Source organism: Actinia tenebrosa, unplaced genomic scaffold (assembly GCF_029948245.1).
Source record: "Actinia tenebrosa isolate PJP-AT-01 unplaced genomic scaffold, QUT_ActTen_1.0 PGA_scaffold9__36_contigs__length_13948895, whole genome shotgun sequence".
In the NCBI taxonomy this organism is placed as follows: Eukaryota; Metazoa; Cnidaria; class Anthozoa; order Actiniaria; family Actiniidae; genus Actinia; species Actinia tenebrosa.
Window position 1 is genome coordinate 13,079,568 of NW_028292586.1, and position 23,153 is coordinate 13,102,720.

General features: G+C 36.7%; 5 protein-coding genes across 5 annotated transcripts in view; 3 read left to right on the forward strand and 2 right to left on the reverse strand.

Moving 5' to 3' along the window:
- Positions 1–196: 196 nt before the first annotated feature.
- Positions 197–12,467, forward strand: LOC116293784 (uncharacterized). Its single transcript, XM_031701255.2, has 23 exons — positions 197–305; positions 1,119–1,307; positions 1,656–2,882; positions 3,255–3,296; positions 3,389–3,430; positions 3,615–3,699; positions 3,783–3,844; positions 4,130–4,180; positions 4,274–4,378; positions 4,992–5,073; positions 5,274–5,362; positions 5,961–6,039; positions 6,378–6,430; positions 6,502–6,596; positions 6,807–6,869; positions 7,149–7,237; positions 7,421–7,502; positions 7,957–8,134; positions 8,536–8,678; positions 8,820–8,966; positions 9,377–9,464; positions 9,541–9,608; positions 10,520–12,467. Exons 2-23 carry the CDS (start codon positions 1,155–1,157, stop codon positions 10,596–10,598), a joined length of 3,102 nt encoding a protein of 1,033 aa, XP_031557115.2. The 5' UTR covers positions 197–305; positions 1,119–1,154; the 3' UTR covers positions 10,599–12,467.
- LOC116293785 (uncharacterized) lies at positions 11,223–12,959 on the reverse strand. Its single transcript, XM_031701256.2, has 2 exons — positions 12,463–12,959; positions 11,223–12,147 (listed from the first exon to the last, which is right to left on the reverse strand). The coding sequence occupies exons 1-2, from the start codon at positions 12,950–12,952 to the stop codon at positions 12,113–12,115; spliced, it is 525 nt and encodes a 174-aa protein (XP_031557116.1). The 5' UTR covers positions 12,953–12,959; the 3' UTR covers positions 11,223–12,112.
- Positions 12,960–13,211: 252 nt separating this feature from the next.
- On the forward strand, positions 13,212–15,921 carry LOC116293798 (splicing factor C9orf78). The gene is made up of 3 exons (XM_031701279.2): positions 13,212–13,740; positions 14,358–14,626; positions 14,934–15,921. The coding sequence occupies exons 1-3, from the start codon at positions 13,322–13,324 to the stop codon at positions 15,203–15,205; spliced, it is 960 nt and encodes a 319-aa protein (XP_031557139.1). The 5' UTR covers positions 13,212–13,321; the 3' UTR covers positions 15,206–15,921.
- A 416-nt stretch (positions 15,922–16,337) lies between these two features.
- Positions 16,338–17,847, forward strand: LOC116293800 (polyisoprenoid diphosphate/phosphate phosphohydrolase PLPP6-like). The gene has a single exon (XM_031701280.1). The coding sequence runs from the start codon at positions 16,534–16,536 to the stop codon at positions 17,233–17,235; it is 702 nt and encodes a 233-aa protein (XP_031557140.1). The 5' UTR covers positions 16,338–16,533; the 3' UTR covers positions 17,236–17,847.
- Positions 17,848–21,929: 4,082 nt separating this feature from the next.
- LOC116293782 (sushi, von Willebrand factor type A, EGF and pentraxin domain-containing protein 1) overlaps positions 21,930–23,153 on the reverse strand; it is a 34,106-nt gene continuing 32,882 nt past the window's right edge. The window contains exon 60 of the mRNA XM_089024548.1: positions 21,930–22,724. Within this exon, the coding sequence (XP_088880674.1) occupies positions 22,291–22,724 (434 nt within the window). The 3' untranslated portion in view covers positions 21,930–22,290. The remainder of the gene's footprint in view (positions 22,725–23,153) is intronic.

A 23,153-nucleotide genomic window follows, 5' to 3' on the forward strand; every position in this document is an offset into this window, starting at 1 on the left:
ATCCAAATTGTTCTGTTCCTAAATAAATTCTCGAAGACAAAAACTACAATTTATATTTGTTACTTTTATCCCAAAAGTGACTTTTTTATAAATCGCAATCGATTTTTTGCGGGATTCCCGGGGGTCAATATGGATTTTAACTCCCCTCCCAGTGGGTCCGATTCCTGGTGTTGTGATTGGCTGAGGCAGGTTAAGGCCTGGTTGCAGACATGCTGCACATGGTGAGCTGAGTAGACGTCATGTCAGAGACTAGTAAAATATAAAACAATATTGCTGCTTCAACCTTAAAATACTACATCATCTAGGTAAATAACAACTATTGAATATATAATACACGATAGCACTGTCATTCTAGTTACAATATTTAAATTTTTTATCACGAACTAAAACTTTTGGGATGAAATTTTGAGGGTTTTTTGAGGAGGTGGAGAAGTTATGCTTCGATGCTGATGTCAAACATTGTTGATGTTTGTTATTTCCACGTTCGACTCCTAAAGATAAGCCAAACTCAGCAATTCTGGTCTAAATTTGAGTGGTTCTTTGACATCCTTGATAGTAAGAGACGTCGAGGGTGATTTGATAGAATATTTAAGATTTTGAGCACACTTCACCAAGCTATGCTCAAGGTGGTGTTCCATGTGTAGATTGAGATGAAGAAATCTAAACTTCAACGTGTTCTGCGGAAAAAAGTAATGCTTGATTTCGTGTATTTTGCCCCCAAAAGGTTTTTTTCCCCACTAATTACAGCCGCGGTACATATCTCTGCCACGTAGACATATGGCTTCTATCAATCAACGTGATGTGGGTTGGTAATTTATTTTGTTTGACATGAGCAAAGAAACGCAGAGTTTCAGTAGTTATTGAGGTCATAGAAACTTTAAAATATATATCTAATTTCAACTCCTAAATTCCAATTGGAATTACAGTGGATGAATAGCTACTCTGTAGAAATGCCACTGTTAAATCCCATTTAATTATTTATTATTTTATATATAGTAATTAATCATCATTATTATCCTTTATGCCTGTGTGGCACGTAGGGCCAACCCAAGGACTTATCCTATGTAGCAATCAATAGCAATGCATTTATTTTTTATACATTAATAATTGTTTTGCAGTTGTAGCTTCCTGGCATACTGATGCATTAGATCACTATGTCTACAAACATGGACAGTAAGAAAGAAACCAGACCATTGCCAAATGGATGGGTAGTTAGAGCCTCTAAGTCAAGGAATGGTCGTTCTTACTTTTTCAATGTTGTCTCTGGTTTATCAAGCTGGAAACACCCATCTGAGCTTAGTAAGGAGGTAGGGGAAAAATCCATAATAAAATGCTAAATTGTTGGTTTGTGTATCGCTATATAATATATATACTATAGCTCTGTAACCTGTTAAGGTCTTGTACCAGAGTTCAAAAAGAGAGATGGTGCAAGGCTTAGAATGTTAGCTTCCTTTGAAAACATCTGCATAAAAACTGAATGAGCCTGCCGCTGTAAGAACTACTTTACCTGTAGTTTAAATCAAATACATTTTCTCTCTGTACCTGTGAAATTTTCTCTGACGAGAGAGGCTTTTGTATTTCAGTCTAGAATTCGGATGTTTAAGTTAAAATATACTCATCTGATTTAAAAACTGTCTGAATTGGTTATTTCTTAGGTTAATCCAAAATCCAAAAAGAAAGTTAGCTGTAGAAACCAAAGTGGCACAGACAGTTCTGTAACATCTGGTGAGATACCTGCAAAACGCTCAAAGATCCTTGTTAGTCCTCCTTCACCCTCCAGCCTGAATACTTCTGTCATCACTGTCATAAATAAAACACAAGAAACAACAAAAGAAACTACTGAATGTATTAAGCCTGAAAAAGATTTGCCTAAGACTGATACATCTGTTAAAGAGCTAGAGCCGTACCCTGATTCTGATGCTGAAAGCTCAGTGAAAGTTTTAGAACTTTCTGCTAAACATCCACAGTTCGCGTGTAGTCGGACAAAAGCAAATCATATTGCGCAATGGCTAAACCATGTGAATAATATTTATGAGCCTACGGAACAAGGAAGTGTGATTAGTGAAGTAACTAGTACATTAAAAGGAGACCTTGATGATGCCTTTTCTGTTAAGGAAATCCCAGATAATACAGGACTTGTAGATGAGAAAGATGAGAAAAAGCCACCAAAAGAAGAGAAGGAAAAGGAAAGCCCTAAGAAGGATGTAAAAGTAAAGGAGAATGCAGAGAAACCTAGTGATAAGTTGAATCCAAATCAGGGAAATGATACTACACAATCAAACAAGGTAACACAGTCAAGCGAAACTATAAACCAAGTTAAACCAAAAATTGAGCAACCCAAGACTAGACCTCCGCTTAAAAAAGTGAAACCAAGAAAAAGAACAAAACCATGTGGGAACAACTCAAATAATTCTTCAACACGACCATCAATTTCCTCTCCTACCAAGACAAATATATTTACTCCATTTGGACAATTTGAGCAGCAGCAATCAGAAGTTAAAATTGAACAGGGGAAGATTACTGGTACCCCTATGAACATTGACAGAGCTGGCACAAATTCCCAGAAATTTTCAACTCCATTTCTTAAGTCTCCAACTGGAACTGGACCTTATCTTCAAGCTCATTTTAGCAGTCCTATAGGTACTGAGAATTTAAGGAATTCTTTTTCTCCGCCTCTTGAAAATAATTTCCAAAATCAACCCAGCTTTGCTGGTGGATTTGGCATTCAATCTCAGCCATTCAATCTTAATTTCGAGCCATCACAAGAAATGTCGAGTGAACAGATGAATGAAAATGCCTTACAGCCAGACAGTGGATTTGATGAGGTGATTGACATGGATGTTGATAATTATGAAAGGTTAACAGAAACAATTAAAGCTGAGGTACGTAGAAACATGGAAACAAATATTTGCTTCCTCAGGAGTAATTTGCCAAAAAATTAACTTGTGTAGTACCAGAAATTATCAAATTATATCCCCCCTCCCCTACCCCCAGAAATTCAAATTTTCCTCCATAAAAACTTAAATCGAATTTATGTTTTTTCTCTTACCCTCCACCCCTCAGAAATTCCAAATCCACTGTGGGGGGTGGGAGGAGAGGGTATGGATAATTTTTGGAACTACACCTTCTAAATATTATTCCAAATTGATCTTTGGGCTGTCATCTAGTTTGCTTTTGCCTAGCTCTGTTGTGATTGTCCCATGCTGTGATACAACAGCCAAAGCTCAATATTTTTTACCCTTTTCAATGTACAGCTACAAGAAGTAAGATCAGATTTTCAACTGGACACTCAAAAGGTAACAACAGTTTAAAATGTTTTTGTCAATCACTAATATCTAGTATAGACCAAACATCCAAAATCGACATTTCTTTGCTTATTTTCATTTAGATTCAACAAGAAAGGACTTTCACTGATTTCTCTTCATATGGTGTAAGTATTTTTTTGATTTTTTTTTTGAATTTATAACAGGCCATGAATCCTAATGAGGGGCTCTTTCTATGGGGTTCCCTCCACACGCACTAACCCTATGTTCATTATTTACGCACAACACTCCACTCAGACACTCCTCTGTTTATGTGATGTAGTATTTTAATTAAAACATTGTTTGTTTTAGGATGGGATTTACATCATTCTAGACACCAATGTCTTACTGTCACATCTAAAGTTTATCAGTGAACTCAAAGACTTTCCTATAGAAGGTAATGTAGTCTCCTTATATCATTATTGTAGGTTTAGTAAAAGAGACACATAATTTATTATCAGGCATCTTTTTGGTTCAAAGGTGTTGGCAGACCCATACTTGTGGTGCCTTGGATTGTCATGCAAGAATTAGACTCCCTAAAGGTAAGACTCTTTTCAAGCACGGTACTGTCTGTCAGGTACATACTTGTCTTATCTTGGCATAATGTTTTGCCATTTTAGACCACATCCCATTCCCTTGAGAAAATTATTTGTTTGAGTTGTATCCATATTAATGTGTCTTCTTATTTGCAACCGTTAAACAAAGAAATGATACTCTAGGGAATGACATGTTCTGAAATAGTAAAACATTACATCCAACCTAAATGGATATAAAGCTACCATTTTCTTATGATGCGGATTATAAAATATACTTTTGTATTTTTTTAGAGTGACTCTTGGAAAATTCGACAGGGAAAGATTGTGAATCAAGAGAGCAAAGTATGTGAATAATAATTCTTCTCCTTCTCGTTTGGGACACCATCATGTAGTATTTATATAGTAATTATAATATTATATCTTTTATTTTATCAGGATGGTTCCGTGGGAGTAGATTCACTAGCCCGACAAGCTATTAGGTTTCTTCATTCTTGTTTTGAGGCTAAACATCCAAGGATACGAGGGCAGACACTAGATGAGGTATGTTGTATATACTATCAGGGATGTCAATAGAAGCCGGCAACCGGCAGATTCCACCGTCTACTCTTGCTAATTCGGCCGCCTAGTTAGCCACTTCCCAATGTAATTGTAAATCTTGATTAAAGTTCTCCAAACTAGCAAAATGTGTGAATGAAATAAATTTTAACCCAATCTTTGTTGCTGTACTACGAAAACTGCAACGCAATTGAATCTACAACGATCGTTGTCCGCCATCTTGAATTTTTGTGAGAAGAGTGAGACAGGTGATAAGTATGCCTCAATTACATGCTCCAGTGATTTCCAGTTTATGGCCTATTTTAATTTCATAACCGCCTACCAAAAATTTTATTGACAACCCTGTACTATGTCATAATAATGACAATAACATCATCAATAGCTACACCACTACAGCAAAAATAGTATTATGCTAGCAGCAGCAACAACAAGAATGACAATAACATTAACAACAGCAGCAACAACCTTATCCGTAATTACGACAGCAACAACACTACAAAAATCAGCAGTCTTGAACACCTGCCCTTTAGGTGAATTAAATATTTTTTAACAGTATTAAATAGTTTTTAATGTCATGAACTGTGAATAAATTTTGAAGGCTAGTGAACACATGACTGCCATGCTGGAGGAATCCAACGATGACAGAATATTACACTGCTGTATCCTCTTTAAGAGAAAAGGTAACATTTATTACCTAAAATAAATATCATGAATGTAGAGGTGTTTGGAGTGTGTCATACAGTATTCATAAACATTGGCTTCTGGCAAGGGAGAATTTGCAACGATTCACTATATCAAAACACAAGATGGATATATCTCTTTAACAAAGAACAAGATTTAAGAAATTTACAGCTTACTTTAGTTTTTATTTCTTTTTCAGTTGCCAATGGACACTCCATTTTGTTTTCAAATGACCAAAATCTCTGCAGCAAAGCTATGGTGAATGGCATCCGTGCATTCAGCCATCAGGTTCGTTGTCTTTGTTTTTTATTATTAACTATTCAATAAGTTATTTCTATTTCTGTAGATATGTGAATATTCTTCAATTGCATGTAACAGTATGTCATTGAAGCCATGTTGGTGACTTAATCACAAGATTTCTCATTAAGTTTAAGTTTAATAAAGTTTAAAAATACTTCTTACCAAATGTTAAGATAAAACAAAAATACAAATGCATAGTAGTAGGGGGGAAACTGAATAAGCCTGAAGCGAGATGACGTTTTACCCCCGACTCTATACCATAATAGTTTTTAAAATTCTTTCATATTAAAATTTTCTATTCCTTAGAGAATACAGGAACAATAGTTATAATTAAAGAACAAAAGCAGTGTGAAAAGGATTATGGTCTAGAGACGGGGGTAAAACGTCATCTCGCTTCAGGCTTATTCCAACGTAAAAACTACTCTCCGAAGTATCAAATATTGTTAAGTGCATCAAGATGGTTGCCATGTTTTTTTTGTCTTTTGCCTCTCTTGGAAATGCTTGCAACTCATCAATAGTTATTTGGTTAACATCTTTTCCCCTTCTCTAGTTTATCTGTAATCCATATGTGTTGTGCTTCTGATAGAGCTTGATTGAAGGTCTCAAGGAATTAATGGGAAGTAATCAGAATAGAACTGTCGCTTTACAAGGAAACTATTTTAAAGGTACATCACAAAATATTTAATGTCATATTCTCTAGAATATTGGACTTTTAATTGAAAGAACGACATACAGCTGTATACTCACAGACATGTTTTTTTAGGGGGAGTAGAGATGTATGCATGCAAAATACAAATTACAGTGTAGAGTAGTGGTTATTTTGGATACCAACAAAAATAAAGAAACAGCGCATGTTGTGTTGTGTGTACTTGTGAAGCACATGCCCCAACCAGTCAGAGAGATTTACGACAGCTATTCTACATTATGATTGTTTTCTTCATTGGTAACATCTTATTCTCCGTCAAGGTTCCCTTTAACATTCTTTGACTACCAATTGTTTCAGAATATTATGAGCAACTTTCCATACAACAGCAACTGGCTGAAAAGAGAGCAAAGGTTAGGACACGTTTATTTCAAAGTTTAATTAATAATTTTCACTCATTCGAATTTTCTTCTGTAACCTAAAGGCTGATGACATCTTGTGTGAGCTTCAGTGCATCATGAGAGAAGGATTGTCTGTCGTTGTAGAGGCTGAAATGAGATTAGCATACGACAACCTGTGGTAAGATTTATTATACATTTTTAGAGTGGTTTCATGGAAGGCATGATATGAGGGTATTTTGGAAATTTTGGCTAGCAAAGTGACAGCTCTGAAGCACACTCAGCCCCCTGCTCTGGCGTCTGTGTAGCAATCTTGTTTGATCTACAGATCTCGGAACACCAAGTTGCAAACCATCATAGTGTTTTTGATATCATTTATTCTTGTTTTTAGGGATAAAATAGTGTACATAAAACCACCATGGACTCTACAAGATCTTCTGATCATAATCAACAAGTAAGCAGTCATATCCCTTAATGAGTACAGTTACAGTTACTACAGCATGTGATCATATTTTAACTAGAAGCACATGTTATATCAGTTTTCACATGGCTTGCTTTCAGTCTGACCTCATAGCTCAACTTGAAGAGCAATGCAAAGTTATATTTCAAGGGTCAAATCTCATTGATGTTGGAGAATAACATTTTTCAATTTACTCCAAATGCTTGGAATATTTTACATTTGGCTATAAGTATAGGTATAAGTACGATAAGGGCAATATTTATTATTTTCTAGACACTGGATTGCAGTATTTGGTGAAGTAGTTGACAGAAAACTTCAAGATACTGTGAAAGAATTAACCAAACATCTAGATCCACAAAAAGGTAAAATACAACAAAATACAAAAAACCATGAAAATGCCACCTTAGCTGGTCCATATCGGACCAGACAAAAAGTGAAATTGTTAGTGCAAACCTTGCCTTCTCTTGCTCATACTCAGCCTAGTATTGTTTCTTATTGAAGAAGCTTGAAGTTCGATTTTATGTTTCTGTCCTATCTTCTTCTAGCTGTACCAGGGTGCATGGCTAATGTAGCTCCTATAGTGGATCTGGCAAAGACGTTGTTTGATGGATTTGCCAATCACTCAAGGTAATTAGATCAGCAGGGTGGTGTAGCAGTAGTATACCTGCATCTCACTCAACTCTGGGGTTTCTGTTTCAATTCCTGGACTCAGCATCGCATGTGAGTTGAGTCAGGTTTCTCCCTTGATTTGAGGGCTTTTCTCTGGGTTCTACAGTTTTTATCCCCCCCCCCTCCCCCCCTCCCATAACCTAATGTGGAGGAAAGTGACCAATTTACTCTGCTCCAATGGGGGAGATGGGCTTAAGTAAGTAAGAAAGCAAGACCTAAAGCATTACATTAAAATTTGATCAGTGAGTTAGTTGTGCCTTGACTTTCCAGAAGTTGTCTCAGGGTATTGAAAAATTTTGAACAATTGAAGGGCTGGATTAATAGAGACAGTCATGTGTCACCATCCCTCTCTATGTGTATTTCATATGTCATTTCTTTTTTTGCGCATTTTCAATTTTCTTTTCTTTTTCAGTTACAATGGAGCAATCACTCAGTGTGTGGCAGCCATTGCAGTTCTTCAGCAAAAGTGCAAAGAAAGCAAGAAAGATGCATTGCCATCATTAACCCTTCCACCTCAAGCATTACCCTCCCAGACACCAGCATTACTGCAACCTGAACCATCAACACCTTCATCTGTTAGGATTGAAGAGGTATGGGTTACCCATCACATACTCTATGCTAAACAAAGGTTGTGTTTAGTATTCTAATATGGGCACAACCTTAGGGAAAAACATGTGTTGTGCATCCATTTGTGGCATCATAAAAAAAATTAATCGTTGAGGAAGTTTACAAGAACTAATTATCAGCATTTGTTCATGCTTTTCATATGATAGTATGGAACATTTGAAATTTTTTAAATGATTAACACCAGCCAGTTTTGAGCAGATAGCTTCCTAAAGCACAGTAAAACAAATTGTAAACATTTTGGCTTCAGTTATAGTTCTAAAAAGAATTTGGAATCAGGAACTTTTGCAGTGAAGATGACTCACACTTACTAATTCTGTAAGGAAAGATATTTGGGGTGTTGATAAGAATGTATTGTTTATTGTAGGTTACACCTTCCAACTCCGACGAGACAGCAAGTGTTGCTTCAGTTAGTGTGCATGGTGAGATATGTACATCAACCTCATCACAACCTCACAGACGAGTCTTATCAACTTTTGAAACAATCTGGAGTGCTGTAACACAGTTCAGGTACATAAACAGTGTTATATAGCTTCCTTTGTATATGTACCACCATTAAAGTGGCCGCCATGTTTTTGTCTTTTGCTTCTCTTGAGGATAATTGTTAGCCATCAGTGATAAATAATCTTTAATGTTTTTTTCCCCCTTCAGTGCTCAGATCTTCAACGCCTTATCTTACCCGAATCCTATCCCACCCAGTGTCATTGAGAATCTACCCAAACCTACTAAAGATGAGGCTATTACTTTCTTGGGCCGGCTGTGTCGCTGTCTTGGCACATTAGTCTCAGCATTGCAGAGGTAATAAAGAGTTACTTTATGATCTACATGTACAAGCTTCACACTCAAATCAGAACCCAGCGTTAAAGTCTTGCAGGTTTGGTTCTCAGACTGTGCACCACAGACTGATAACATCTGCTTTATTGACAGTGATGTCTGGTTGGCCTCCCCCTGGGTTATCCAAATTCACTCTCTATAATATGGGAATAAGCCTGAAGAGAGATGACGTTTTACCCCCATCTTTAGACCATAATCCTTTTCACACTGCTTTTGTTCTTTAATTATGACTATTGTTCCTGTATTCTCTAAGAAATCAAAAATTTTAATATGAAAGAATTTTAAGAACTATTATGGTATAGAGTCAGGGTAAAATGTCATCTCGCTTCAGGCTTATTGTTTGTTCTTGTTCTCATTCTTATTTCATTTCTCAGTGTTTTAAGAGTTCCAGTAGAAAGTCTCAATGAAGAACCACAGTCATTACAGAAGCTAGTGTCTGCCATTGGTTCATTCTTACAAGAGGTATTCTTTTTCTTTTTCAAGCTTAGCTTTCTCTTTTAAAAATTAATGTAATTTAACATCGCTCTCTTTCTCTTAGATTCTTAATCAAGAAAGTCCTGTGTCCGTAGAAGGCTTGTTTCATTTTTGTCAAGATTCTAATTCTCGGTGAGTTAAAAAAACATCTGCTTAGGTTTTTACAGGACCTCTTACTGGGGAGTGGGTTTGGCTTTAACAACAACAACAACAACATTTTTATTACCTAAAGAAATTCAATAGATTAATTACATTGAGTGATTTTAAACTGATAGTATAGGTAATAGATACTCAGAAATAGCAGAGCTAATCTAGCTGAGTACCTATGCATGTTTGGCCATAATTTACAGTACAAGGTAGTGTATTATAGATAATAGAAAAATAAATAAATAATACAAAGATACAAAACAAAGGTACCACTTTTATAAATCACTTGAACACATATCTTAATAACTATGACAGACTACGAAGTGTTATTATTAAGATTTGCGTATTAAATAGTTTGAGAATAAATTTAATATAATAATATGTTATTGATTATAAGGCTGTATGAGACTAGCTTTGAGGTGGGTCTTAAACTGCTTGATTGATAAATATTTTAGATTTTCATCTAAATCATTCCATAGTGTAGCCCCGACATAGCGTATGTTAAATTTACCATAATTGGTTCTGACTTTATTAATACAAAAAGAAGATCTCGAGGCTAATCTCGTATTATAGATGTGTCTTGAAGAAACAGATTGAAAGTAATCATCAAAGGCTACTGGTAGCAGATTATGTTTAAATTGGTACATTAAATTGGTTGCGGGTTTCAAGTTGGAGGTGCTGGAACATGCTTCTGAGTGCTTTTTACCTGCCATACCTTGGATTTCAGAGTTGCCATCCCTTGCACATTATGGTTCAGCAATCCGTGCATTCGCATCTTTGGCACTGCTTGTAGCAGAAGTAGACCTGTGGCCCAAGACAGAACTGCACTCATTTTAATCTATGTAATGTAATATTAATATTCCCTTCCGTTTTTTTTTTTTTTTTTTTGATTTCAGAACCGCACTTGTCCAAGGTTTGTCTCAGCTCGACAGAGCACTGGCAATGTTACAGCACTGTGCATCTTGTATTGTATAGTGGCCCTTGTGTAAATAGGATATATATGATAATTATTATACACAGCCCTTGCAGTTAAGAGGAAAAGACTTTAAGGTTACTGTGAGTTTGTAGAGAACCTTGTTTATAAAATGCTGTATCATCCATGGAAAAAGGAAAAGAAGAGGAAAGATTGCTGGAAGGATTTGCAGAACCATTTGTGAACCATGTTGAATCATCCTTGTCAAATTGAAGTTTTGTGTCTGCCTCAGACTACTGCATGTATCTTGCAATGAGGACATGCAACTTGCCAATAGTGAGTTACAAATTTTCTTTGACTGAAAAAAATAACGGTATTTAATGAAGAAAAAGGTAATATTGATTACGCGTAACCCATGACAAACGTGAAATGGACAAAGCTGAAACAATCCTAGCATAAAAACACAAGGAAAATCCCTCTATACCAATACATAGGCCATGTCTACCGGTACGATCAACTATTTTTTGTAAAACAAGTGTCTCAGCAATGGAAACGAAGTACTACTGGTTCTGTGTCTTCATCATTGTTAGAAAGTGAATGTAATATTGGTGCAAAACTATACTGACAGCAGAATAGTCAGGATGTTACATATATATCCATGAATCCACATAATGTCACAATTGTGATAAACAATGCCTGTTATGTAGGGAGAGATTTCTCCTTTATTTAAATTTACAAGTTATATTTGACAGAGAAGACTTATAAAAGAATATAGAGATATTTTTGAAGTTTAAATAAAAAGAAAAGTTGGATTTACCACATCAAATTTATGGAAGGTGTATGGCAATACTGTAAACTAAAAAAAATTCAGCCCTTTTCAAAAATATAAAATCTTTCATGGGTCTCTTCTGCTACCCTAGCCTACTGCCAGCCACTGTGAGGCGCTTCTGGTCCCTGGCTTCTGTCATTCTGCCACTAGTGTCAAATGAAGGAATGGCAGGAACCAAAAGCGCCTCACAGTGGCCACTACTGGTCCCGGGGGGGGATACTCCCCTAAATTCGCTCTACGGGTACATGCTGCCAAACGGTATGGTTTTCAGGGATTCTACTCTGGAACGGTATATAAAATCATGCTCGCTCTGGAACAGGGTATCTATTTTCGCACTACAGGCACTGGGTATGGTTTTCAGTGATCTTGCTCTGAAACTGGGTATGAATTTCAGTTCTTTTACTCTGGAACAAGGTCAGGGCTCAGCGGCACATCCCTACCATAAACAGGCAGGAGTACCCCCCCTCCCCCAGGGCTACTGGTACAGTAGGCAGGGTAACAAACAATATGCTAATTCTACAAAGAAAAAGAGGAAGGGAAGGGCAAAAAGAAAGTGAATAAAAGGAGAGGGCAAAAATAGAAAAAGAAAGAAAAGTGTCGAAAAGAAAAGATAAGGAAAAGATCAAATGAAAAGAACAGAATTAAGCATCCTATTATTTTGTTCATTCCATACTGCCTCCTCCCCATATATACTCTTTTTTCTTTAGTCGCTTGTCCAACATCTCATTTTATTCTTATTCAAACGTTTCAGTCTGGCTTTGCTTTCTTTGCCTTGCTTTCACCTGGTAGAAAGCATTAAAATAGTGTTAGACATTGAAAGAAAGAGGTCCCACTTTTCGATTGTATTCCAGTCCATTCTTCCCCATCTCATCTAACCTCTCTAAGAAGGTCCTGAAAAAGTAAAATGGGAACTGGATTTGCCGATTTTGCCCTGGGTAAAATGGAATTTAGATCACGTTAGGACGTTGGGAAGTGGGATTTGTGAGAAAAAAATGTAGGGGAATGGGATTGGCACCCCTTCTTCATCTATTTAAACATTTGACAATTCAAATTTCTGACTTTCAGGAATACAGGAAATAAATCTTAGCATTTCTCACCTGGATTTTTGTCTGAGCTTTCTCTGTGTGTCATTAGTCGTATATCGCTTCCTCGTTTCCCGTGTATCACGATGTGTTTTTGAATATCACTCAGCTCTTTGCCATACTTGATAGGGTTAGAGGTAATCATTGCATCACTATAGCTGTCGTCTTTTTCTCGTTCTTCTAAGCTCACTACAGGAGCAGCAGCATAAACAGCTTGGTTGTATTTTGTGGAGAGTTTATCCCAGTCGACAGTGCTTTCCTCTTGGTTCGTATTCAAGAATGATGGTCGACCAACACTAGCGAAGAGCGTATGTGGCGAAGGCAGTTTAGACGCTATACTATCGTTTGAATCATTTGCTTTGTCGTTTTTGTCTACTTTGACATTTATTTCATTATCATATCCTTCGTCTTCTGAGTCGGAGCTTGAGCTGTCATCTCCAGCAGCAAAGAACGACAAGGGATCTTTTTCTGTATCTTTATCTTTTTGCTCTACTTCGTCCGCCATTTTTGAAAATGCCTTCCTGACACAGGAAACCCACACTAAGACATTTGAGTATATTGAAATGCAACACCTTCATTAACATTATTAAGTGGAGTTAGACACGCAAAAATATCATCTCGTCTTTTAACAACGCATAGCTATAGTTAAGATATAGGTTTTTCAGATTTTTCCTTATTTTTTTCTGAGGTTTTCGAACTTTTTTTGGCCATTACTTGGGATACCTGTGGTAAAACTAACTCGACTCAGTCCCCTAGACCGAGTATTTTCAAAATGGCGTCCTCCATGAATCAAAAGTGAGTTGTAATTAACCTTATGTCGCACAAATTTCGCACAATAATATCTTAGTTTCGCTGATAAAAGAATAACTTAAAGATGAGTAGAAGAAACTATCGTAGAAAGAGAGTTTCAGAGGAAGAAGACTATGATGAACCCGACACAACGACAGAATTACTCGAAGAACGAAAAGAGCTGCAAAAGTTTCGTAAACGTCCCAAAGGCGTCTCTGCCATAGGACTAGCGTTAGGTAAAGAGCTACCTCCAGAGGAAAGCGTCGTTAGTGATCCCTTCAAGCTAAAGACAGGTGGTCTTGTGCAAATGAATGATTTTATCCAAGATCGTGATCGAGATAGGGACGATGAAGGAACAGGCATGTCGGTTGTTATTGGTGCTAACTTTGCTGCAGAGACAAATAGAAGAGATGAGGATACGTTGATGTTGAAGTACATTGAAGAAGAGATAGCTAGAAAGAAGGGTGCAAGTAATAACAGCGAGGGAGGAGAACGCTCGGAAAAGTAAGTCACAATAATACTTGGAGATATTAGAATGTACTTGCTACCTCTAATTCAAGTATAAATAAAGTTATTGCTGTTGTTATTATTGTTGTTGTTAACACAATATTACTTTTAAATGATCGTGATGTTAATGATGATAATAGTGGCGGTGGTCGTTGTGTTGATGATGATGATGATGATGAAATTAAGATGATGATACATGGTAATGGTAATAGTAGTGTTGACAATAATGTTTGTGTTGATATAAATGATAATAATGGTGACAATAATGACAGTGGTAGTGGTGTTGATGGTGAAGATGATAATGGTGGTGGCAATAGTGTTAATGATAATGGTGGTGGTGGTATGGTGACAATGATAATGGTGGTGATAGTGGCAATAATTACAGTGGTAGAGTTGTTGATGATGAAGGTGGTATTGATGATATAATGATGATGGTGGTAAAGTTGGCAGTGGGGATGGCGATGATGGTGGTAGTAATATATGTAGTAGAAGTAGTTGTTATTCTTGTTGTAGATTGTGGTAACACTCAAACTAGAAGTACTAGCAACAAAGCAACAACGAAAATAGTTGTGATAGAAGTGGTATTAAGAATAATATTCTCCTTACCTTTGCAGATCAAAATCAAAAGAAGATTTACTCTATACTGTACCAAAGAACATCGATGTCCGCTCAAAACTCATGAAATCAGAGGAGATGCTGTCAAACCAGATGTTATCAGGGATCCCAGAGGTTGACCTTGGTATATCTGCCAAGATAAGAAATATAGAGGCAACCGAGGAAGCGAAGATGAAACTACTTGAAGAGCAAAGGTCAAAAAAGAGGAGAGAACCTACAGAAATGGTGCCAACAAATATGGCTTCCAACTTCATGCTCCATAGCAGATGTAAGTGTAATTGTTATTCAGATTTTTTCTCCAGAAGTAATTTATGATAAAGGGATTTAATGCAGAAATATCACATGCCATAGAAGATTTTCCATATGGAAGAGGTCAATAAATGTTTTGGTTGAGAAATTCTTGAAGGCCAATAAAGTTGTTTTATTTTAAAAAAAGATGAAGAAAGGTTGATCCCAAGAACCTCCCCAACCCTTAGAAGCTCCACCCCCATCTCTTTTGTAAAGGAGAATTTTCCAGAAAGAATTCAGTTTTGAAAAACTAAACTTGAGACTAAAATTTGTTTCTTTTATTTTAGTTTTTGATGAGCAAAGATCAGTAGAAGCAGAAAGTAAAAAAGCAGCAAGAATCAAAGCAAAAGAAGAAGAGGAAAAGAATAAACCAAAAGGTCCAACTGTGCCAGCCGTAGATTCTACCTTGATCACAGGGAATGATGCAGACCCTGGTGCTGTCGCAGTCAGTGTTCCGACCGATGGTAAAAAGAAAGACACTAAAAAAGAGAGATCATCAGATGACTTTTATTATGAAAAGTTTAGAAAAAGAGCTCGAGATAACTGGAGATACCAGTAGTAACTTATTGTCTTCCTCCTAATGGTGATCATATTGTAAATAGATTTTTCCAACACGGCTAAAAATGATGAGCAGTCCAAGAATAATTAGGCCAAGTTAGGCCATTTGCAATGAACAGTCACATGCTGATATATCACCTTTTTACGGCCATTTGCATTGCTACGCTGCCACCCCAGACAAAAATTGTGACGTGCACTTTGTAATAGACTGCCGTCAATGAAACACGTTGACATCATTTACAGGCGTGTGTGATTCAAAAGGCGCCAAAACTTGTTGATTGTTTACAAGTTTTATGAGCCACACTCACTGGGCTTATATCTGGGCCAATCCAAATGCTTGTAAATGATGTCAATATGTTTGATTGACGGCAGTCTATTGCAAGGTGCACCTCGCAATTTTTGTCTGGGGTGGCCGCATAGCAATGCAAATGGCAGTAATGAATCAATTCAGCCAAAGATCGTTTGGAGAAGACTGGATGGAAATTTTTTTTTTTTTTAACTTTTGGATATGACATTAGTAATCCAGCAAAAGTTATCTATAAAGGAAGTCCAATTTTTTTTTGTCATCCAGTGAGTCATGTGATTATTTCCTGCAAATGGCCAAGTCTTAGGTTGCTATTGGTTTTTTTGACTGGTCCCCCCCTTCCAACCCTGTTTTGAGGTGACCCTTTTTTTCTTTTTCCTAGACAAGATAAAAATAAAATTCTCGTAAAAAGTGGTGGGCTCTGCTATCCTTTTAGTTATTTTCTGAATATTAGGATGAAATACTAAGTGCATCACCAATAAAACTTTAGTTATACAAATAATTCTCCTCCGCTATCATTCTGAGAGTCTTCTAGACCTTTCAATCACCCTACATGAAGCTCCTCCGTGAAGGAAGTTTTGATTTTGTGCTGGAAATACATGATAGACCCTCCCTACCCCCACAAAATTCCATTCTTCCCTCATAGGGGCAGGTAGAGTATTTTACCATACTGTAGATGCTTTATAATCGGTGGGGCTTATAGCCTGGAGGGGAGGGGAGGGTTATAAAAGAGAGAAAGAAAGGTCTTGAATCTGCTTCTTTTATATTGGGTACCCTGTATTTTGCATTAAAACTGTTATGGGTTACCTGTGTGTGGTTCATAGTTCTCTTCTGTCAGCAGGTGAAACACGATCGTTCTTGACGAGTTTCATTCAAGATCTGAATATTTTCTTTATCTTGTATCGTTTCAAAATCAATTAACGGATCAAACTTCCACTCTATCCAATACGTCTTTGAAGCAAACGAACAGGAAAATCGAACAAAGGAAAATCGAACAAAGCAAAACAGATTTTTCAGCTTTCAAGATGGCGACCAAACAAGTTGGTTCAAGCGGTGAAGAAATCTTCCTAAATCACCGAAAAACATCGCGAACTAAACACAATCCAGATCAAGATATTTCCAGTGAAAACCCTAGGAATCAGGGATCGTTTATCGATACACTTCATCGTCTAGACATTGAATTATCGAGGAGATTAAGTTTCTGTGCAGCAAAGGACTCTGGTTGGAGACCAGTTTTGATAGCACTTGAGATATCTGGTCACGGCGTTCCCTGGATTATTGCAACTTTACTTGCTATCTACTTCTTTAGAAACGAAAAACAACAATTTGCATTAAATTTTCTACTAGCTTTGCTGTTGGATTTAGTCATCGTTGGTCTAACGAAGGTGATTTTCCAACGCCAAAGACCGGTCTACAATGAGAAGGACATGTTTGCTACAGTATCTGTGGATAATTTTTCATTTCCTTCAGGTCACTCGACAAGAGCTGCAATGGTAGCTGCTTTATTCAATCTTATAATTTCCAGTTCATGTTTAAGGCTTGTGATCAACTTGTGGGCTTGTTCTGTTGCTATATCTAGAGTGGTACTTGGGAGACATCATGTATTTGATGTTGTCTTTGGTGCTATAATTGGACTGGGACAGTACTGGCTGATGGTTAACATCTGGCTATCAATGGAATTTTCTCATAGATTTTTAATGCTGGTACCTTATGTAGACTTGAAATAATTTGCATTAAAATGGCAGTACAATGGGTAGACATAACAAACAATAAATATTTTTCAGTCTTTATTGACAGTCAAGGGGGTGGGAGTACTCTAAGGTAAAAGTATCGGTCTGCTTGTGTTGTATCTCCTTCAGTTACAAATCAAGGATTTCATATATTTTAGGGTATTACAATAGAAATTTAGGTTTGGCTTCTCTTGTTTGTTTTTTTTTTGTTTTGTTTTTGTTTTGGTATTTCTTAGGGTTTAGAAACCTTCTAATCACACACTGCGATATAATAATATTATTTATCAAAAATCAAAACGTTTCCTCTACGTGTAATCATAAATTTTTAATATCCAAGCTTTCAGGCCACTTGGTCCATCGTTGGGGATTGAACAAAATTGCAAACCTAAGTCAGCGTCATGTGAAGAAAAACAATAAGTGACACTTAATTGCACACTCGTTGCTAATTGCTATGTGCATGAATATAACATAATGGAGCATATTCTATGTCTTCATAAGAGGAAGATAAATGCAATTTATCTTCTGCAAATAATGCAATAATTTTCCTTTCAGAGTCTCTGTTAATTAACTCTTGTTTGTTGTTGGTAATAAACCAAACCTCTGACTACCTCCTTGTCCAACTAGCTTCACTCCCGAGGATTTTGGGAGGTCTTTAGATACCAGGATGAAAGAGTACAAGGCAACAGCCTTATCAGAACATACCAATATATATGAACCTTACATCACATGAAGTAACACGGAACTAACAAAGACACATAAGTTGTGTCATAAATGTGTCTGTCCTCTTATTGATGATAAATTTTGCCAGAAATTCAGCAGAATGGTACCTTCACTTTTGGAATCACAATAACACAATAAAGATACTAAAGGTTTTGGCCATTCTCACACCTTCTGGGAAAATATGCATAATTCATGAAGCATGCAAAGTAGGCCATTTTTGGGCAAAAAGCCCATGGTTTTGATCGATTTTGGGCCATTTTCACAACTTTTGAGAAAATATGCATAATTCATGACGGATACAAAATAGGTCATTTTTGGCCATTTTTGGGCAAAAAACATGGACTATAGCCCATGGTTTTGATCGATTTTTGGCCATTTTCACACCTTTTGGGAAAATATGCATAATTCATGAAGGATGCAAAATAGGTCATTTTTGGCCATTTTTAGGCAAAAAGCATGGACTATAGCCCATGGTTTTGATCGAATTTGGGCCATTTTCTCACCTTTTGGGAAAATATGCATAATTCATGAAGGATGCAAAATAGGTCACTTTTGGCCATTTTTGGCAAAAAGCATGGACTATAGCCCACGGTTTTGATCGAATTTGGGCCATTTTCTCACCTTTTGGGAAAATATGCATAATTCATGAAGGATGCAAAATAGGTCATTTTTGGCCATTTTTGGCAAAAAGCATGGACTATAGCCCACGGTTTTGATCGATTTTGGGCCATTTTCACACCTTTTGGGAAAATATGCATAATTGATAAACAATGCAAAATAGGCCATTTTTGAGCAAAAAGCATGGACTATAGCCCATGGTTTTGATCGATTTTTGGCCATTTTCACACCTTTTGGGAAAATATGCATAATTCAAGAAGGATGCAAAATAGGTTATCTTTGGCCCTTTTTGGGCAAAGAGCATGGACTATAGCCCATGGTTTTGATCGATTTTTGGCCCTTTTCACACCTTTTGGGAAAATATGCATAATTCATGAAGGATGCAAAATAGGTCATTTTTGGCCATTTTTAGGCAAAAAGCATGGACTATAGCCCATGGTTTTGATCGATTTTTGGCCATTTTCACACCTTTTGGGAAAATATGCATAATTCAAGAAGGATGCAAAATAGGTTATCTTTGGCCCTTTTTGGGCAAAGAGCATGGACTATAGCCCATGGTTTTGATCAATTTTTGGCCCTTTTCACACCTTTTGGGAAAATATGCATAATTCATGAAGGATGCAAAATAGGTCATTTTTGGCCATTTTTAGGCAAAAAGCATGGACTATAGCCCATGGTTTTGATCGATTTTTGGCCATTTTCACACCTTTTTTGAAAATATGTATAATTCATGAAGGATGCAAAATAGGTCATTTTTTGGTATTTTTAGGCGAAAAGCATGGACTATAGCCCGTGGTTTTGATCGATTTTGGGCCATTTTCACACCTTTTGGGAAAATATGCATAATTCATGAAGGATGCAAAATAGGCCATTTTTGAGCAAAAAGCATGGACTATAGCCCATGGTTTTGATCGATTTTTGGCCATTTTCACACCTTTTGGGAAAATATACATAATTCATGAATGATGCAAAATAGGCCATTTTTGAGTAAAAAGTATGGACTATAGCACATAGTTTTGATCGATTTTGGGCGATTTTTCGGTGTTATGTAACATGTGTATTGTAACAGGGGTTATGTAAAGGGTGTTATTTAACGTGTATATTGTAAGATGTGTTATGTAACGGGTGTTATGTAGCATGCCATTGTAACGTGTTATGTAACGGGTGTTATGTAGCATGTATATTGTAACGTGTTATGCAGCGGGTGTTATGTAGCATGTATATTGTAACGTGTTATGTAGCGGGTGTTATGTAGCATGTATATTGTAACGTGTTATGTAACGGGTGTTATGTAGCATGTATATTGTAACGTGTTATGTAGCGGGTGTTATGTAACATGTATATTGTAACGTGTTATGTAACGGGTGTTATGTAACGTGTATATGGTAAGATGTGTTATGTAACGGGTGTTATGTAGCATGCCATTGTAACGTGTTATGTAACGGGTGTTATGTAGCATGTATATTGTAACGTGTTATGTAGCGGGTGTTATGTAGCATGTATATTGTAACGTGTTATGTAACGGGTGTTATGTAACGTGTATATGGTAAGATGTGTTATGTAACGGGTGTTATGTAGCATGCCATTGTAACGTGTTATGTAACGGGTGTTATGTAGCATGTATATTGTAACGTGTTATGTAGCGGGTGTTATGTAACATGTGTATTGTAACAGGGGTTATGTAACGGGTGTTATGTAACGTGTATATGGTAAGATGTGTTATGTAACGGGTGTTATGTAGCATGCCATTGTAACGTGTTATGTAACGGGTGTTATGTAGCATGTATATTGTAACGTGTTATGTAGCGGGTGTTATTTAACGTGTATATTGTAAGATGTGTTATGTAACGGGTGTTATGTAGCATGCCATTGTAACGTGTTATGTAACGGGTGTTATGTAGCATGTATATTGTAACGTGTTATGCAGCGGGTGTTATGTAGCATGTATATTGTAACGTGTTATGTAGCGGGTGTTATGTAGCATGTATATTGTAACGTGTTATGTAACGGGTGTTATGTAACGTGTATATGGTAAGATGTGTTATGTAACGGGTGTTATGTAGCATGCCATTGTAACGTGTTATGTAACGGGTGTTATGTAGCATGTATATTGTAACGTGTTATGTAGCGGGTGTTATGTAACATGTGTATTGTAACAGGGGTTATGTAACGGGTGTTATGTAACGTGTATATGGTAAGATGTGTTATGTAACGGGTGTTATGTAGCATGCCATTGTAACGTGTTATGTAACGGGTGTTATGTAGCATGTATATTGTAACGTGTTATGTAGCGGGTGTTATTTAACGTGTATATTGTAAGATGTGTTATGTAACGGGTGTTATGTAGCATGCCATTGTAACGTGTTATGTAACGGGTGTTATGTAGCATGTATATTGTAACGTGTTATGCAGCGGGTGTTATGTAGCATGTATATTGTAACGTGTTATGTAGCGGGTGTTATGTAGCATGTATATTGTAACGTGTTATGTAACGGGTGTTATGTAACGTGTATATGGTAAGATGTGTTATGTAACGGGTGTTATGTAGCATGCCATTGTAACGTGTTATGTAACGGGTGTTATGTAGCATGTATATTGTAACGTGTTATGTAGCGGGTGTTATGTAACATGTGTATTGTAACAGGGGTTATGTAACGGGTGTTATGTAACGTGTATATGGTAAGATGTGTTATGTAACGGGTGTTATGTAGCATGCCATTGTAACGTGTTATGTAACGGGTGTTATGTAGCATGTATATTGTAACGTGTTATGTAGCGGGTGTTATGTAGCATGTATATTGTAACGTGTTATGTAGCGGGTGTTATGTAGCATGTATATTGTAACGTGTTATGTAACGGGTGTTATGTAGCATGTATATTGTAACGTGTTATGTAGCGGGTGTTATGTAGCATGTATATTGTAACGTGTTATGTAACGGGTGTTATGTAGCATGTATATTGTAACGTGTTATGTAGCGGGTGTTATGTAACATGTATATTGTAACGTGTTATGTAACGGGTGTTATGTAACGTGTATATGGTAAGATGTGTTATGTAACGGGTGTTATGTAGCATGCCATTGTAACGTGTTATGTAACGGGTGTTATGTAGCATGTATATTGTAACGTGTTATGTAGCGGGTGTTATGTAGCATGTATATTGTAACGTGTTATGTAACGGGTGTTATGTAACGTGTATATGGTAAGATGTGTTATGTAACGGGTGTTATGTAGCATGCCATTGTAACGTGTTATGTAACGGGTGTTATGTAGCATGTATATTGTAACGTGTTATGTAGCGGGTGTTATGTAGCATGTATATTGTAACGTGTTATGCAGCGGGTGTTATGTAGCATGTATATTGTAACGTGTTATGTAGCGGGTGTTATGTAGCATGTATATTGTAACGTGTTATGTAGCGGGTGTTATGTAGCATGTATATTGTAACGTGTTATGTAACGGGTGTTATGTAGCATGTATATTGTAACGTGTTATGTAGCGGTTGTTATGTAGCATGAGGAAAAATGCAAGATGTGTACGTTTTGTAACGTGTAACAGAAAATGAGAAAAGTTGTCAAAAATTATTATAAGTTTCGCAAGAATTTTTTGCAGTAATTTTTGTTAATATTTTTTGCGTTTGTATACATATTTTACTCTATTATACGAGATAATTATTTGCCAAAAATAATATGGCTCTTGTATATTAGGATCATTTTCACTTCTTGATCTCAAGTTTGTTGTTTTCGAGTGTTTCACAGCTTTCTGGCATCTTTATTAGTCGAATCTGTGACAACTTTCTCCAGTGACCTATCTCGTCATTATCTAAGTTCACTTGATACCAAAAGCCAATTTTGTTCACCACCTTGCCTGACGGATAAAAAGCCGCCCCATCCTGGCCACGAAGGAGCATTACCACGGGTATTTTATTAACGATTTCATGTTCTTGTGGCACAATATCCTTTAGAATATAATACGGGTCACTCTTACTGACCATCAGAACAGTCCCTGGAGTCAGGCTGGAGTGCTGGTCATGTGGTACAATGCCAATAGTTTTTTCATTGATCTCGCTGACGTATCCCGCAACATATGTGGTTTGTTTTTGCCATTGGTACCAACGAGCTAAGACCTTTGCTCCCACTGTCAGGCATTCTAAAAATAGTATAAATACATGCGTTGAGACATATGCTATATACTTTCATACTTTAAGAAAGTATTTGCTTATTACTTATATGAAAGTATTTACCATCAATGATGGTGGTGATAATGAAAATGGTGGTGGTGATGTTAATGGTGAGGATGATGATGGTGATGATGATGATGGTGATTATGATGATGATGGTGATGATGATGATGGTGATTATGATGATGATGGTGATGATGATGATGGTGGTGATGATGATGATGATGGTGATGACGATGTGATGATTATGGTAATGGTGATGATGATGATGATTGCATAATTAACCGCAAAATGTTTCTGGACAAATTTGAAAATAACATGATAGCTTTCTGATTGTAAAATCTCCAATATTTCTCTTCCAAAGAATAAACTATACCGTTTATCTGCAGGACCTTGTT